The 14,911-nt window shown below is 51.5% G+C and overlaps 8 protein-coding genes across 8 annotated transcripts; 2 read left to right on the top strand and 6 right to left on the bottom strand.

Annotated features, from left to right (window-relative positions):
• Positions 1-315: 315 nt before the first annotated feature.
• APUU_60019S (putative secondary metabolism biosynthetic enzyme) lies at positions 316-1,798 on the bottom strand (the record flags this gene model as incomplete). Its single annotated transcript, XM_041706816.1, has 2 exons — positions 316-789; positions 848-1,798. 2 exons carry the CDS (start codon positions 1,796-1,798, stop codon positions 316-318), a joined length of 1,425 nt encoding a protein of 474 aa, XP_041559165.1.
• A 309-nt stretch (positions 1,799-2,107) lies between these two features.
• APUU_60018A (2,4'-dihydroxyacetophenone dioxygenase family protein) lies at positions 2,108-2,632 on the top strand (the record flags this gene model as incomplete). The annotated part of the gene is made up of 1 exon (XM_041706815.1): positions 2,108-2,632. The coding sequence occupies one exon, from the start codon at positions 2,108-2,110 to the stop codon at positions 2,630-2,632; it is 525 nt and encodes a 174-aa protein (XP_041559164.1).
• Positions 2,633-2,832: 200 nt separating this feature from the next.
• On the bottom strand, positions 2,833-4,026 carry APUU_60017S (uncharacterized protein; the record flags this gene model as incomplete). The annotated part of the gene is made up of 1 exon (XM_041706814.1): positions 2,833-4,026. One exon carries the CDS (start codon positions 4,024-4,026, stop codon positions 2,833-2,835), a length of 1,194 nt encoding a protein of 397 aa, XP_041559163.1.
• A 575-nt stretch (positions 4,027-4,601) lies between these two features.
• APUU_60016S (uncharacterized protein) lies at positions 4,602-6,365 on the bottom strand (the record flags this gene model as incomplete). The annotated part of the gene is made up of 4 exons (XM_041706813.1): positions 4,602-4,844; positions 4,901-5,954; positions 6,007-6,072; positions 6,121-6,365. The coding sequence occupies 4 exons, from the start codon at positions 6,363-6,365 to the stop codon at positions 4,602-4,604; spliced, it is 1,608 nt and encodes a 535-aa protein (XP_041559162.1).
• A 296-nt stretch (positions 6,366-6,661) lies between these two features.
• On the top strand, positions 6,662-8,402 carry APUU_60015A (uncharacterized protein; the record flags this gene model as incomplete). Its single annotated transcript, XM_041706812.1, has 3 exons — positions 6,662-7,216; positions 7,270-7,775; positions 7,826-8,402. 3 exons carry the CDS (start codon positions 6,662-6,664, stop codon positions 8,400-8,402), a joined length of 1,638 nt encoding a protein of 545 aa, XP_041559161.1.
• A 211-nt stretch (positions 8,403-8,613) lies between these two features.
• APUU_60014S (fungal specific transcription factor domain-containing protein) lies at positions 8,614-11,021 on the bottom strand (the record flags this gene model as incomplete). Its single annotated transcript, XM_041706811.1, has 7 exons — positions 8,614-8,990; positions 9,043-9,602; positions 9,655-10,005; positions 10,055-10,195; positions 10,245-10,427; positions 10,488-10,637; positions 10,696-11,021. 7 exons carry the CDS (start codon positions 11,019-11,021, stop codon positions 8,614-8,616), a joined length of 2,088 nt encoding a protein of 695 aa, XP_041559160.1.
• An 892-nt stretch (positions 11,022-11,913) lies between these two features.
• Positions 11,914-12,223, bottom strand: APUU_60013S (uncharacterized protein; the record flags this gene model as incomplete). The annotated part of the gene is made up of 2 exons (XM_041706810.1): positions 11,914-12,084; positions 12,158-12,223. 2 exons carry the CDS (start codon positions 12,221-12,223, stop codon positions 11,914-11,916), a joined length of 237 nt encoding a protein of 78 aa, XP_041559159.1.
• Positions 12,224-12,250: 27 nt separating this feature from the next.
• On the bottom strand, positions 12,251-14,011 carry APUU_60012S (uncharacterized protein; the record flags this gene model as incomplete). The annotated part of the gene is made up of 6 exons (XM_041706809.1): positions 12,251-12,388; positions 12,446-13,114; positions 13,190-13,343; positions 13,391-13,405; positions 13,461-13,879; positions 13,937-14,011. The coding sequence occupies 6 exons, from the start codon at positions 14,009-14,011 to the stop codon at positions 12,251-12,253; spliced, it is 1,470 nt and encodes a 489-aa protein (XP_041559158.1).
• Between the last annotated feature and the right edge of the window lie 900 nt (positions 14,012-14,911).

Here is a 14,911-nt window from a genome sequence, read left to right as displayed (position 1 = left end):
TTTCACCACCACTGTTCTCTCTACTGGAACTGTGACACTGGACTGTTACAACATACTTCAAGAGATATAGCGTCTATCAATCCATTTAGTTGAAGCGAGCCATTCAGCGTAACCAGCGCACTGTGTGCTTTGCATGCCCAGTTCCCTACCAGCTCTGCGAGCTCCTACAGCAGAATGCGGGATAAGCCCAATGACTTTATCAAACAGGTATGATGATTCACAAGGATGGATTCCCAGATATCAATATGATTTAACTTATCCAATCGCTGGTCTGTGGGTGATGACTTAGACTGGATTATTGAATGAATATAAATACTAATACTTAGTCGTGCCGTTTGTCTGCCCATTTGCTTGCCCGTTTGTATGTGCCGACCGAAGGAAAGGCTGGCTCGTCTTCACTATAGCAGTCTTTAGCAGATGGACGATGTTTTCCAACTCATGGTCTGTGACGATATATGGCGGGCAAACAAGGACATGGTCAACCTGATATTCACCAGTGACACCCAGGTTACCAAGAACGTTCAATCCCAGCTCAAGAGACTGCCGCACAACCTGACCGCAAAAGTCAACTTTAGGAGAGAAAGGCGTCTTTAATTGTTTGTCCTGGACGAATTCGATGGCCCAGAAGAGGCCACGGCCACGGATATCCCCAACAAGAGGAAGGGGTTCGATTTCCTTCCTCAGAAGTAATTCTAGCTTGTCACCCATCCGTGCCACTCTCTCAATTAGATTATCTCGCTTGATGATCTTCTGAGCTGCAACCGCAGCGGCACAGGCAAGGGGGTGAGCCTAGTATAGCAATTCGTTATTAGAGACTGTAGCCAATACTGTTAATAGGGGTGATTACCTGAAACGTATGGCCGTGTGCCAGCTTCTTCGAACCGGCAGATAGCGCATCAAAAATTCTTTGATGTAACAATACGCCAGAAAGAGGGACGAAGCCAGCTCCGAGGGCTTTTCCAATCGTCTGAATATCAGGACCAGAGATCCTTTCCTGCTCCCATGCGTGCATTGTACCCGTTTTGCCCATGCCACAAATGATTTCGTCCAGTATCAATAGGACGCCGTACTTGTCGCAGATATCACGGATGGCTTTGAAATATCCCGGTACCGGGGGCAGGCATCCCAGTGTAGTGCCGCTGACAGTCTCAGCTACAAATCCAGCAACGCGATCAGGGCCTATTCGCAGGATCTCATTTTCGAATTGGGAGGCAAGTCGTTCAGTAAAATCGCTGTCTGACTCGCCTTTCCGCTTCATCCGGTACGCGTAACAGGGGTCGAGGAAGGAAACGTTCTGAGACATAAAGGACTGGTAGAACTCCCTCCTAGAGTCATGGCCCGACACACAGAGTGCACCAATGGTGTTTCCATGGTAACTCTGCTTCCTGGAAATAAAGTGTGTCCGTTGAGGCTGTCCGAGTTCATGCCAATACTGTATGGCCAGCTTAAGGGCTGCGTCGGTTGCTTCGCTGCCAGAGTTAACGAATATCGCCTTTGACAGACCCCCAGGCTTGTGTGATAACAGTATATCCCCGAGTTCTTCTGCTGCACCGTTGGTGTACGGCGAGCCCGAGTAAACGTAGGCAATGTCATTTTTCAGGTGATTGATAATTGCATCTGTTATCTCAGGCTGTGTATGACCAAGGCAGGAAACCGATGGCCCGCAGCTGGCGTCAATCACTGTTTTTCCGTTTTCTAAGACGAGGTTGATGCCATCGCCAGCGACAATCTTGGCCGGCCGTTCGGAGAAGGACCGGTGCAGAATATGAGAACTCGCAACAAACTCGTCTGTTGACATTGTGACCGGATGAACGCACGCGAATAGTGGGAGATATCAACTGAGCCTTATCAAATAGTAGGTCGTAGTCTTAAATCAGATGCATTCCTTCCAAACCCCTCGCCGTTTGCGCCGACGGAGAAGCCGACGCCTCCAAGAAGCACATCGGGTTCGCCGGCGGGGGACCGTGATATGCGGCGAGTGCTTCGTATAAACGCCGAATAATGGACGCGGAATTATTCATTCAAGCAAATAGATTTCACATTTCATTCCAGGTACGGAGCAAATCCCCATCTCCTTCCGCCGAGTAGCTGACAGAACTCCAGCGCAATGGAAAAAGGCGACCTCTCCAAGGCTGCATACAGGGGTGCGAAACTCCCCTCAGTCCCCGAGGATCTCGTGGTCTCTGGCGTTCTCAATCTCGAATGCGACGAGCGCCTCTGGGTCCCGCAAGCCAAAGACGTCTGGTTCCGGCCGCTGTGTTTCAATGTCTCGCACGGCTACTTTGTCAATATCCTGCGCGTCCGCAAGAGTGGCATCCTGTCGAGGCACAGACACACGGGCCCTGTACATGCAACAGTCCTGCGAGGGCGCTGGCATTATCTAGAACACGATTGGTGGGCCGACGAAGGTGGTTATGCATTCGAACCGCCTGGCGATATCCATACACTCGAGGTGCCGGAGGGGGTAGACGAGATGGTCACCTTATTCCATGTAACGGGGGCCTACATTTATGTTGATGTCGATGGAGTGGCTTTAGGGATTGAAGACGTCTTTAGCAAGCTACAGGCAGCGAGGGCGCATTATGAGCAGGTGGGATTGGGCGCAGACTTTGCAGACCGGTTTGTCCGGTAGAATAATTTAATGCTTTCTTGTCTTGCTGTTCATTTGTTCATTTAAATCTGTCCTTCTTTATATATCATGCTGTTGCCATGTACCGTGATGTCTAGTTCTACACGATACATCTCGAGTCCACTACTTGACTTCCAATTGGAACTGGCAAGTGATAATGTTAGGATCAGAAGTTAAAGCATATGTTATTCTGCTAAGCTACTCTACTTGTGCTTCGCTTCCTCGACCATCTGGCCCAGCTTAATCTGCGTCAACAGCGACAGCTCATCGTACACATTCCACTCGTCAACAACCCGGCCATTCTTGTAATGATAGTGCGTGATCCCCATAACCTGCAGTCTCAAGCCTGTTGGCTTTCCCAATTCACTCAGAATTCCATATCCCAAATGGTGGCCTTCCATCACCCAGCGCACAGCGACCTTCACTCCACCCTCCTCGCAGGGGTTGGAGCAGATATGCTGAGGCATGTACGCAGCATCTGGGATGGAACCGAGGAGGGCTAGATGCTGGTGCAAGGCAGCAGCCGGTCCATAGAGCTCTGTCATCTTGGGTCCGTGGTACTGCGCGTTGGGAGCGTAGTGTTTCTCGACCCGGCCAAACATTCGGCAGTTCCACATGTCGTGCAGCCATTCAAGAGTTTCTCTTTCGACCTCGTTGTTTGCAATCGACGTATCCGCCTTCCATTCGGGCATCTGCTGGCCGATGAGACGCCTGTTCTCGCCGATATCGATTGACTCCAGGCCCTTGTCAAAGAGCCCCCTCGCAGCCTCCTCAGCAAAGACATTTGGGTCCAGACCCAGCTGCTTGATTATGGCCATGGTATCAGCAACCACCCACTCGCGGTAGATGCGATTACGGTAGATCATGCAGTCCGCGATCGTGCGCGACATAAAGGTCTTGCCAGTGGCAGCACCAAAATGGCCATTCTGTGAGTGCCTGCCGGCGCCCGTTACAAGGTGCGAGGTATAGAATCCATCCTTGTCATTTCCGTTCCAGAGTACCTGGGTCGCCATTCCCCGGCGCTCGGGGAGGGAGACGAGCCGCTGGATCGTATCTCGGACGACGGCCTCGCGGTCGTAGATCGTCCCCATCGTCCCATAGAGTACACAATTGTGGGTGTAGTGGGTGTAGATTAGGCCGATATCGCGCTCGTCCCAGATGCGGTGCGTGCAGCGAACGATGTAGTCGACGATGTCTGTGGAGATCTCGTCGAAGCCTTCCATGGCATGGGCGCGCTTGCGAGCTGTCGGGGCGAGGTCGGTGTAGTCGTGCCGCTCGACTTGGAGGGCTGCAGTGGTGGTTGAGGGAAACTGGGGCTCTGTGATGTGGAAGCCATTCACTTTGGCTGCGATGGCCCCATCGTCGCTGTTGTCTGCGTCTGGAGTAGAGGCGGCCATTGTGTTTCTTGCGCGATTGAAAGTGAACGTGAAATCCAATGGTACCAAAATGCAATGGCTAAATAGCTAAATAGCATGGATAATATTACCCCATGTTCCCCTCAATGGTCTCTGTGATGCTCCACTGCTATCGAGTCTTCTCCATCGGGACTGCCGATGGGCCCCGGTCCATCAAGTTGGGGGCTGACAGCATCGGCATTGCCGACGCGTTATCGGGTTCCCTAAACTATGGAAGATATGCGTAAAGTGGAAGATGTTCCTCTATTTGTCCTTGTTGGGAACCGCCTACCTGTAAGCCTGCAAACCATATGGCATACAGTCACGGTAATATATCGGAGGATAGTCCGAGAATGGAGGCATATGAAATTCCTGTTCTTTACAAGCTATGGTCAAGTACTGGACATTGATATCTACTTCTTAAAGGCTAAATGGTTTACATCATGTAGAATATATTCAGGAGCTGATATGATATTCGATTATATGTAGGAAATGTCGGCGAGTGTTGGCCGGAAGACCACAAATCAGCGGTAGCTTTGGACAAGGTCTCCATACATTAAAGCATGAGATAAAGCGAATTAGTTCATCTGCTTATTCCTCATCTCAATAGGGAGGAAGCACAGCAAAAACGCAGCGAGCCAGATGCCACCAGCACCAAGCCAAAGAACGCCCGCCGCGCCCTCAGATATGTATTTCTGCCCAGCAATCGGGGCGACAATTCCAGCAATTCGGCCAAAGCAGGAGAGAAGGCCGCTTGCGCTCGCACGATACGTCGTGTCAAACATCTCAGGCGCGGCCGAGTACAACACGGCATTGAAATACTGCAACGGGTTAGCAACTAGATACAACGTGTCCTTCCACCGATTTCCTGACTTACGCTTTGCATTATATACTCGAGAGCATTCAGGCCGACGTAACCTGCGGTATTCTTGACTTGGGTGTACATGGCCATCGACAGACCTTGCAGGGCCGCTGAGATGACGAGCGACCACTTTCGGCCAAGCAGGGGGACTTGAATAGAGAACAGGGCCGCAACAGCTCCTAGCACACCGGGCAGGTAGATGTAGACGTACTGGCGGTATGTTTCGGTGACATCGTGGGCGCCGCTGTCGACATTGTTGTTGAGCAGCACAATCGGGAGGAAGTACCCGGCCAAGGTGAAGGACCAGTAGTTGCCCATATAAGCAAGGCTGAGGAGAACAAAGCTGAACAATTGAAGCTTGCTGAGGAAGAGACCGCGCAGGAAGCCCAGCCTCCTGATCATGTCCGTGACAATGTTGGTCGGTGAACGAGCGGAGCCAGTCTGTTCCTGTTGTGGCTGCTCTCTCAGGCCCGGCGCGACTTCAACCTGGCGCAGGTCTTCGATCGTCAATGTGGGCGCCTCAGCCTTGTTGAATTTGGCAATCTTGCGCAGGACGTCGATGGCATTTTGGTCCCGGCCCTGGCTGACAAGGAACTTGGGCGACTCGTAGAAGCTGAAGAGGAGATATCGCGCGGAGAAGATGAAAAGAGCCATGGCTCCAATGATAATCACCAAGTATCGCCATCCCATATTGCTTGACATTGTGCAGCAGGCCTCGCCCTCGTCGACAAACGCGCACGCAGGTAGATCCACGGCACATCGGTACTTTGCGACGGTGCCATACGCGATGGCGCACGCAATGACTACGCCAATCGGCTGCCATATATTCAGCAACGCGACCAGATAGCGACGGTTCTTGGGCAGAAACTCAAGTGCAATTGTGGCATCAATGGGGACATTCCCCCCTAGGCCAACACAGGACAGAAAGTAGATTGCGCAGATCGCGCCGTAGTTTTGTTTGCTTGCGGCCATGAGCATGGCGAATACCGCGGTGATGAGACATGTCAGCTGGAATGCCCATTTACGCCCGATGATGTCTGTGATTATACCGAATCCAAACGCTCCAACGCTGCGTCTGTCAGCCCAAGAACGAGTTCCTGGATAGTGGAAGGGGTGCGTACGCGAGGCCTGCGTTTGAGCAGGTGTAGATCAAGCCCTGTTTCTCCGACGGGACATTCATTTCCTGGCTGTGAGAATGAGCCACTGAGATTTGTCAAATGCAGTGCGTAACTCACAATACAGCAGTGGCCATCAGAGCAACGCCCTGCACCAAGGCCAAGTCGATGAAGTACCCCATTCCGCACAACATCCAGATGCAGAGTTGGTACTTGCCAAATCCCAGCTTGTCAATCTCACCATTGATCAATGCTATCTTTCGCTCAAAGATAATGTGTTCACTGATTTCTATCTCTCCATTTGAGACATCGCCGTGCTCTGGTTTTGCAGGGTCAGACGAGCCAGCCTTGACTTTGGAGGCCATGTCGGGTTGATCAGTGGAGGTAGACATTCACACAGCAAACATTAAATGATAAAAGGATGTGTATATTTGGTTGTCACTGCCTTCCCTGGGTACTGAGAAGTCGGTCAAATAAGTCCCATGTGTCAATCAAATGGCATATCATCACTATCGGTAGCCGTCGGGAAACCCTATCATTGTCGGGGAAGCCGTTGATAAATGATTTGGTCAAAGTTTCATCCCCTCTTTTGGAGACAGCTCTCTTGTAGTCTAAGGAGCTTGTAGTCTAAGGATCTCTGCTCGCATATTTTGTCTTCAGTATGCAGTGGGAGGAGATTGCACAGACCAAGCGCGCAAGTCGCGATAGGGCCATCCCACCAGAATGGCAGCTGTCATTGCCTCAATTTCAAGACACCCAAGTTGATGTTCGGGCAGTGCCATCCCAATGCGGTATTCTTACGACTCGAGAACTGGATATAACGGCGACTGACGCAGTCGAGCTGGTGCAGAAACTCGTCCGCCGGGAATACACCTCATATGAAGTAACTCTGGCATTTTGCAAGCGAGCGGCCATTGCGCAGCAGCTTATCAACTGCCTCAGCGAAGTTATTTTCCAGTCGGCTCTTGCTGCTGCTGCACAGATTGATGCTGAGTATGCCGCCACGGGTGTGCCTCGCGGCCCTCTGCATGGCCTGCCAGTCTCCCTAAAGGATTGCTTCCCAGTTGAAGGAACTGACGCGACAATTGGTTATACGGCGTTCGCAAATAGTCCCACGAAACACGGAGAAGATGCAGCAATTACAAGGATCATGAGGGAATGTGGTGCGGTGTTATTCTGCAAGACCAACGTTCCAACAGCCATGATGGCCGGCGAGGTAAGTTCCACAGAATCCATACATAATATGGCGTGACGCTGAACAGCTTCTAGACGTACAATTCCATATACGGTTACACTTCAAACCCATATAATACATTTCTCTCCAGCGGTGGCTCCTCAGGCGGGGAGAGCGCGTTGCTGGCTCTACGGGGATCTCCACTCGGCGTGGGAACAGATGTAGGAGGCTCCGTCCGAATCCCAGCATCCTTCTGTGGCCTGTACACCCTGAAGCCGTCCTCTGGTCGCTTTCCCATCGCTGGAACCCGAGACGGGATGGAGGGCCAGGAGGCAGTTCGCAATGTGGTTGGTCCCATGGCAAAGTCCCTGGCCGCGATTGAGATGTGGACGAGGGCAGTTCTGGCAAGCCAGCCGTGGATGGCCGTTGATCCAGTCTGTCTGCCTATCCCTTACAGAGAGGTACAGATACCGAGAAAACTCTGCTTTGGACTTCTTCTGGACGACGGGATTGTCAAGCCTCTGCCCCCCGTCACCCGGGCTTTGCATCAAGCGAAAGCGGCCCTGGAAGCGGCAGGCCATATGCTTGTGGAGTTTCGCATGTAGATACAGCCACCAGAGCAGAGAGGAATCAAACTAACTGGTGTTCTAGTGATGATCCTCTGTATACGGATACCCTCAAACACGCGCTGTACCGCTCCGCCGCAGCAGATGCAGTGAGCAATACCCTCGCCAAAACAGAAGAGCCCTGGCCTCGCGGCATGGAAATGCTTGAGGAAACGGTCAAAAGCAACGACAAAAGCCCAGCTACGGTGTCCGATCTGTGGAAAGCTCAGGTTAAGCGAACTGAATACGCGAGGCGGGTCTTACAGGCGTGGGCAGCGACAGAGAGTAAGACTGGCACAGGCCGCGAGATCGATGCCCTGCTAATGCCGTGTACCCCGTGGCCGGCGTGCGAGAAGTACAAATTCACATATGACAACTACACCAGCCTGTGGAACGTGCTGGACTACTGCGCGATCACTGTCCCGGTTACCCAGGTCTCAGTGGTCGACGATGTTAAACCGCCATACGAGTGTCGGAACCAGATTGAAGCAGACATCTGGGAGGGATACGAGCCCGAGAACTTAAAGGGTGCTCCTGTTGGTGTACAACTGGTTGGCAGGCGATTGAATGAGGAGTATCTCTTGGGGGTGACCAGGGCATGCGACGATGCTTTAAAGCTCTAGATAATATGACCATTTCTGAAGCCTAGCCCTAGCCCTGCTATAGAATGATGTTTGCCTTCGTGTGCGTAGTCATGATCCTATAAATCAAGCTGGATTCATTTTCTAGACAAGACTAAGACGATATATATCGGGCCCACTAAACCCTAGGTAAACGGCGAAGACTAACGGTCTAACGTTTCTTGAATCATATATAATTGACATGAAATGACAGCTAAATGGTATCCAACAAGTTCGACCAGCCCATCGGTTCCAGTCCCGCTTGGTGCCACATCTCCCAGAGGTCTTCACCGAGATGCGTCTGCAACTGCTCTGGCGCAAAGCTGTTGGCATCCATGAACATAGCACTTGGATTGCCGCTTGAGTCATGGACTTGCGTCTGTGTTTGGAGGTTACCAGACAAGGTCAAGCCTGCCATTCCACGTAGAAGTGCAGAATAGCGGCGTGCAAGGTGGCCTTCGGGTGGGCTGGCTGCCTCCAGCGTACGGGCAGCAACGTCGACGAGTCGGAAGAGCAAAGAAGCAGATGGGTCCGTGCCTCTTCCAAAACGGGCTTCATCTGGCTGGGGCGAGGAAAGAGGACGGAGATTTACTGTGGTATGAATATTCAGCTTTGGGCTATACTGATGTGAACGGATACTTACTGTCCATCAGGTTGCTCAGCCAGCTGTTGACAAGGAAGAAGGCCGCATACGCAATGACGACAAAGTAGTGGTCAATAGCGAAGGACAAGATGTCGACTACACTGGGATCGGGCTCCAGCTGCACTTGTGTTGGACTGTTACTGGAAGACGATGGTTTAGACAAGTGGACGAGGATCTGGCTCGCCCATTCAATAGCCCATGTCAAAACCTTCCCCGTCCGCTGAGCTGGATCGGCGGCATCGAGAAATGCACAGGCATACGACAGCCGATACCACTGCAATGAAGTGAACGGGAAGTGTTGGCTGAATCCATCCATTAGTTGATCGCCCTGGCGAGACATGAAGCGTCGCTCCATCAGCTGCACATCGTGGTCAAAGGCTTCGACACTCTCGATGGTTGTTGGCCGACACCCAGTGAAGTGTGCGCCGTAGGCGACTCGGAAAAGACATGCTAAACGGATATCTGTGCTCTGCGCGTACTTGCACTGTAGGAAGTTGGTGAGCACATCGTAGAGGGGCTTAGGGTTGAGGTACGAAGGCCGTCGAGCAGATAGTGCGAGGCTGGAAACGTTAGTATATAGGGGGAAGCCGTGCTTTAGATCATGATACTCACTAGTGATCGCTCTCTACCAGATACAGCATCGTTCGGAATCGCCGCGCGTCTTCTTGGGTCACTGTCTCCGGTCGTAGGAAACTGGTATGGCAGCTGCGTTCCAATGCTAGGGACGTCGCCCATCGGATCGCTAGGCCCAGACACTGCCATGCGCCAGCTTCAGAGAACCTAGATTGATACCGTTGCTGACCCCTGGTGGGATCAAAGGGCATCCAGTGCGCACATAACATCAGTGCCTGCACTGTTTCGAGCCTTTGGTCGTCGTGCCTTGGGCGCAGCGTGACCCTCATGATTTCAGCATCAAGAAGCCGAACAATCTCTGCATACCGAGGATGCAGCCAGCAGGAGGCTCTTAGTTACGTTAGCCAGCTAGGGGAAGCCTGGTGTGGGGGTTGCTTACTTTGAAGAAGCACTCCAGAACCGGGCGCCGACTGAGAGAATGGCAATGAACAGCAAGACGCTCCTCGAGCGTACCCGATCAATGTCGGTGTCAAGGTTAGTATCAAGGAATGGCGCATTGAGCTGACAGTTGGAAAAGTATCTGCATCAATCAGCTTCTGCGTTACACAGGACGTTCTGATAATTCTCACAGACGAAACATGACGTGCGCTTCACCTTCTGTCAGTACCGAGCAGGTGATTGGATCGTGCATTTCGAATTCGCCAGGATCGTCTCTTTGCATGCTGTTCAACGCCTTTAAAGGTCCATCGGTGTTGACAGTTCCATGGGGGCTGGGCAAGCTGTGTGGATTGGAATTACATAGTAGGCCGACGCTGCGAGTTGGCACGTCAGAGGTGGGTTATCGCAATGGATTCAGTGGCTCTTCGACTTACGGAACCGTCGAAGAGGGCTCATAACCATGTCGACGTTGGTCAGGGTTGGCATGATGCAGAAGCGATGTCTCCGGCTGGGAGCGTGGAGTGTCCATGTAGTCTGCAAAGTCCCTCTGGGCTGTGCCGAGCCTTTGCTCAAGCTCGGCGACGCTATCATTGTGTTAGCCATCAGCCTAATGCGATATGCATCCAGTATAGAACCACAAACCGTGATTGTAGCGAATCAATCTTCTTCGGAAGCGTTTCCTCTGCTGGTGAAGCATCCGGCCGTACATCCCTGCTGTCGAACGCGGCCAGAGCCGGGACTAGACATGGCGAAGGACCATCTGCAGAGGCACGAGCATTGTCAATGCGCGCTTCTTCAACGTTGACTGAAGGCGATCGTGAGGACCTGCGGCGGAGGTAGGGGTTGAAGCGCAGGTCCTTGACCTCTTCCTCAAAGCTGCATTTGACGTTGCGATTGGTACATGGCTGGCACTTGACGTCGTATGTGAAGCCTCCACATTTCTGTTTCCTGTATCGCGTCAGTGGCATGCACTGTAGGACCGAATTGTTACTTCGGCGATGCCGTCGGCAGTGCCGGTACGTCCCGGGGACTCTGCCTGGAATGGAATCAAGGGATACTAAAACGTACCTATGTCTACACTGCACACAGGCATGACCTGTTCGCCCAAGCGGTAGCGCGTTCGAGAACGAGTTGTGGGGAGGCATGTCAAATAGCAGTTGGTAGAGACACCTGGGGTGCTGTCACTACGGGGCAGCCGGGGGGCCATCGACAGACCCCAACAGACCAACAGCCTGGGTTATCGGTTATCAACTCCAACACCCTGGTTTCTCGCTTATCAGGAGCCAAACCAGATTAGTCCGTGGTTCCAGTTCTGGGGTCGCGATATGGACTCCAACAGTGTGCGGGGAAGCGGAACGAAGCGCCATCAGATGCAACCCAGTCCCACAACAACACCCAGTCATGAATAGTCTGTATCAGCATAGATACTGGCAGATAAGTACAGCCAGCTTCGTCCTGGAGTTCCTAACAGAATGACCCTTCGCGTGACTATTAACAATATAGAGGCTGTCTTCTTTTGTCAAGATCCACACCACCAATGTCGATAGGCCCTGATATGTAACAATAAGTAATACTCTTGGTCACAACAAACAGTAAACAGTAAATAGTGAAGAGTAAACAGTCAACTGCAACTGATTAATAAACAGTTCACAATAAACAGTAAGGAGCAACTGGTAACACCGGAAATTCTCAAACATACTGACTTTGACATTGAGTAAGTAGCACTCTACTATTCTTAGGTTATTGTTCTTGTTTCTGGATATATCTATTGAATAAGAGTACCAACTAATTCAGTCATTCTCGAAATCTGCTCGACCAATACACACTGAATAACTCTTCCCTGGCCCCATCGCCAAGGCCTTAGAACGCAGCACAGAGAGAGCCGTTTCTCTGCTGCTCAAACAACTCGCTGCCCACGCAATGGTGACACCACAGCAGACTGTCCGGGTCGTACTTCTGCTTGACAGACCGCGCTCGGGCATAGTTGGGCCCCCAGAAAGCCCACTGCCAGTCGGGCTCCCAGGAGTTGGCCTTTTATTAGATTAGTATTTGGGCCAATGATGAACATGTGAGTAGAAAGTATGCTGGGTGAAAGTAGCCATACCTCGTTGTAGTAAACACCAGAGTCAGGCGCCAGCTGTCTGAGTGCATATCCCGTGCCATTTGTCATGCTGGCAATGGCCTTCTCGGCCTCACCCTAGAGAAGGGTGTCATCCCATGACACACTGCTGATCAAATGCACGGCCGCATCCCGCCATGCCGGGTTCAGGGCATTGTCGACGGGTCGTTGGCTGATAGTCATGGTGCCCGAGAGCGAAGGACTCGAGACTCCATCCTATAGGTGAGATATCAGTACTGCCGTCGGTCAACGTATCTGTTGAGGGTGACGAACTGGAGAGTCCTTGTCTCGCGACGCAACAATCTCCAGCGTGCTTGCCAGCATCTCTGTGTCTTCAACCGCCTTGCGAGTTAGCAGCCGACTCGCCCGGACACCACGGGTTGTACCAGCGTCGCCACCTGTCGGATACAGTTTCTCGATAGAGTACCAGGAGGGCATCCACGAGGTGAACGACGAAGACTCAACACTGCCATTGTATGTTCCCAGGTGCTTCTTTAGTGGGGTAATCAACTGGTCGATAGAGCTTGTGTTGGTCGAATCCAGCTGGAACATGGTATATTGGAAGCTGTAAGGCGGACCACTGGCGGTGTAATAGCCCATCACACCTGAATCCTGGAGCTTGACAAAATCCCTGTGGAGGGTGGCGATAACCTTCCAGAACGTCGTAGAGGATGTCCCATTGCGAGCACTGATGCTCACCGAGGCTACCGACAGGGACGGCATTGGATAGATCTTGACGGTGAGACTGAGAATAACGCCGAAGCCAGCGCCGCCGCCTCGGATAGCCCAGAACAGGTCGCTGTTCTCACATTCGTTAGCAGTGACGATGGCACTTCCCGGAGTGACAATCCGAGCCTCGATGACATTATCAGCGCCCATGCCGTAGGTGCCAGTTATGACACCATGACCACCTCCGGTTGCCCAGCCGGTAACGCCGACATCCTAGTATGTCGTTAGTCGAGTTAAGATGCTGTTCAGGATGCCTTGTTCTTTGCTTGCAAGATTGGATCCTATGACAGTCGTCATGTTCTTCTTTGCAATATACTGGATGATCTCCCCATCCTGGACTCCAGCGCCGAGAGTTGCAGCATCGTGGCTCTCCGCAGAATCACATTTGGCTGGTGTGAACGAGGGATGGATTGTAATGTTCTTCATGTTGTGGGTCCAGACCCTGCTATAGTCAGTCATGCCCTACCCATGCCAGGTTGAACCACATACGATAGACTTCCATAACTGAGCTGTGCCAGAGTTAGATTTGGAACATCCGAACCATACAGGGCAACCTTACCTCTTCTCAGGGTTATGTCCAGTGTTCTTAATGTTGAGCCTGATATTGTGCTTCTTTGCAAATCCCAAGGCCGCCTGCACATGTTGCGCGGTAGTTGCATTCACAACATACGGAGACAGGTATCCCAACGAGCATCCCTTAACACCAGCATAAGGGTCGCCGGAGATGCTAGTGCCATTCGGATAGATGGGAGTGCAGCTGCTGTTCGACCACAGAGGATCGGACACTGTGACAGGGCTTGACGAATGATAACGCGAGTCTGTCCAATTCTTCCGCAAGGCGTCACAAGCCGACTTGTCGTAATTCGGCTCGTCCTGGTAGCAAATGGAGCCGGGGGGGATTGTCTTGATCAAGCGGCCCGAGACGGTCTCGTTCAGATAAGACCAATCACTTCTAGAAGGCCAGGGGTCCGAGGGAGCCTAGTTTGCGCTGGTTAGAACATATGCGTGCCTGACCAGTATGGCATGCGTCCTTACACATTTGCACTGGGAGCTGGCGGCAGCCACAGCGTGCACCAGCAGCCATAGAGGTAAGAAATAGAACACCCGCATACTGAAAATAGTTTGGCTCGAATGTGTTGGCTACAAGCCGGAATTCAGAAGCCTTTTATATATCCGTAGTGAGGGCTCTTGTGTCTAATTTCCAATCAGCTCTGCCTGGCGTGACGTACAGGGGTAATATCTACCACAATTAGAAACAGGCTCCTTGGTCCATCTGGAACTGAGGCGATGAGTCTGGCCGCATAAGGAAATCCTGTCGTCCTCGTGTAAAGCCCAATCCTAGCCAATGATATTGTCAAGAGCTGGACCCATATCGATCTGTGGAATTCAATGATCGGAATTCCATTTTTTTAGTTGCTAAGCTTGCTCCAAAACTCGATATCACGGCTATGCTCTCTGTTGCTGATCCCAAAACCGAGCGTCTGGTCATATGAAATCACGTATGGTTGACAGTCGTTTCGCTAATTTGCTATTTCCGTCATACCTCCAATATGAACTGTGGTCACTAAGACTCTATCATCCCTTATAGAGTACCGCGATTGTTGCCTATTGAATCCCGCCATACCTAAATGTATAGGTCGTCCTTACCGTACCTGATTTTTGTCCACTGGCCTCCCTTCTCCTTCTCTTTGTTTGGCGAGATATTAACAGGTTATGCAGTTCTTGCCCAGGGGTTCCGTTCGCCGCCCTACCCCCATATATATATATATATTTAACATTTAACTTAAAGACAGTACCACACTATTGATTTACCAGTAAAAGAATTCGAAAAATTATTGAAAGATGTATTCAAACCTAGAGAACCTGAAAATACTAGTTATAAATATTAATACTTTATTAGTAATTTTTAATTTAGTATAGATACCGTGCTTGGCGCCTTTGCTCGTTCATCTTCCCTGCCATCAACAACCCCTGTTACCATAATGGCTTCAAGAAACGCACCCCGTCGAG

The sequence above is a fragment of the Aspergillus puulaauensis genome, chromosome 6 (genome assembly GCF_016861865.1).
Source record: "Aspergillus puulaauensis MK2 DNA, chromosome 6, nearly complete sequence".
NCBI classification, from domain to species: domain Eukaryota; kingdom Fungi; phylum Ascomycota; class Eurotiomycetes; order Eurotiales; family Aspergillaceae; genus Aspergillus; species Aspergillus puulaauensis.
The sequence above is the reverse complement of the archived record's forward strand: the minus strand, read 5'-3'. Positions and strand labels throughout refer to the sequence as shown.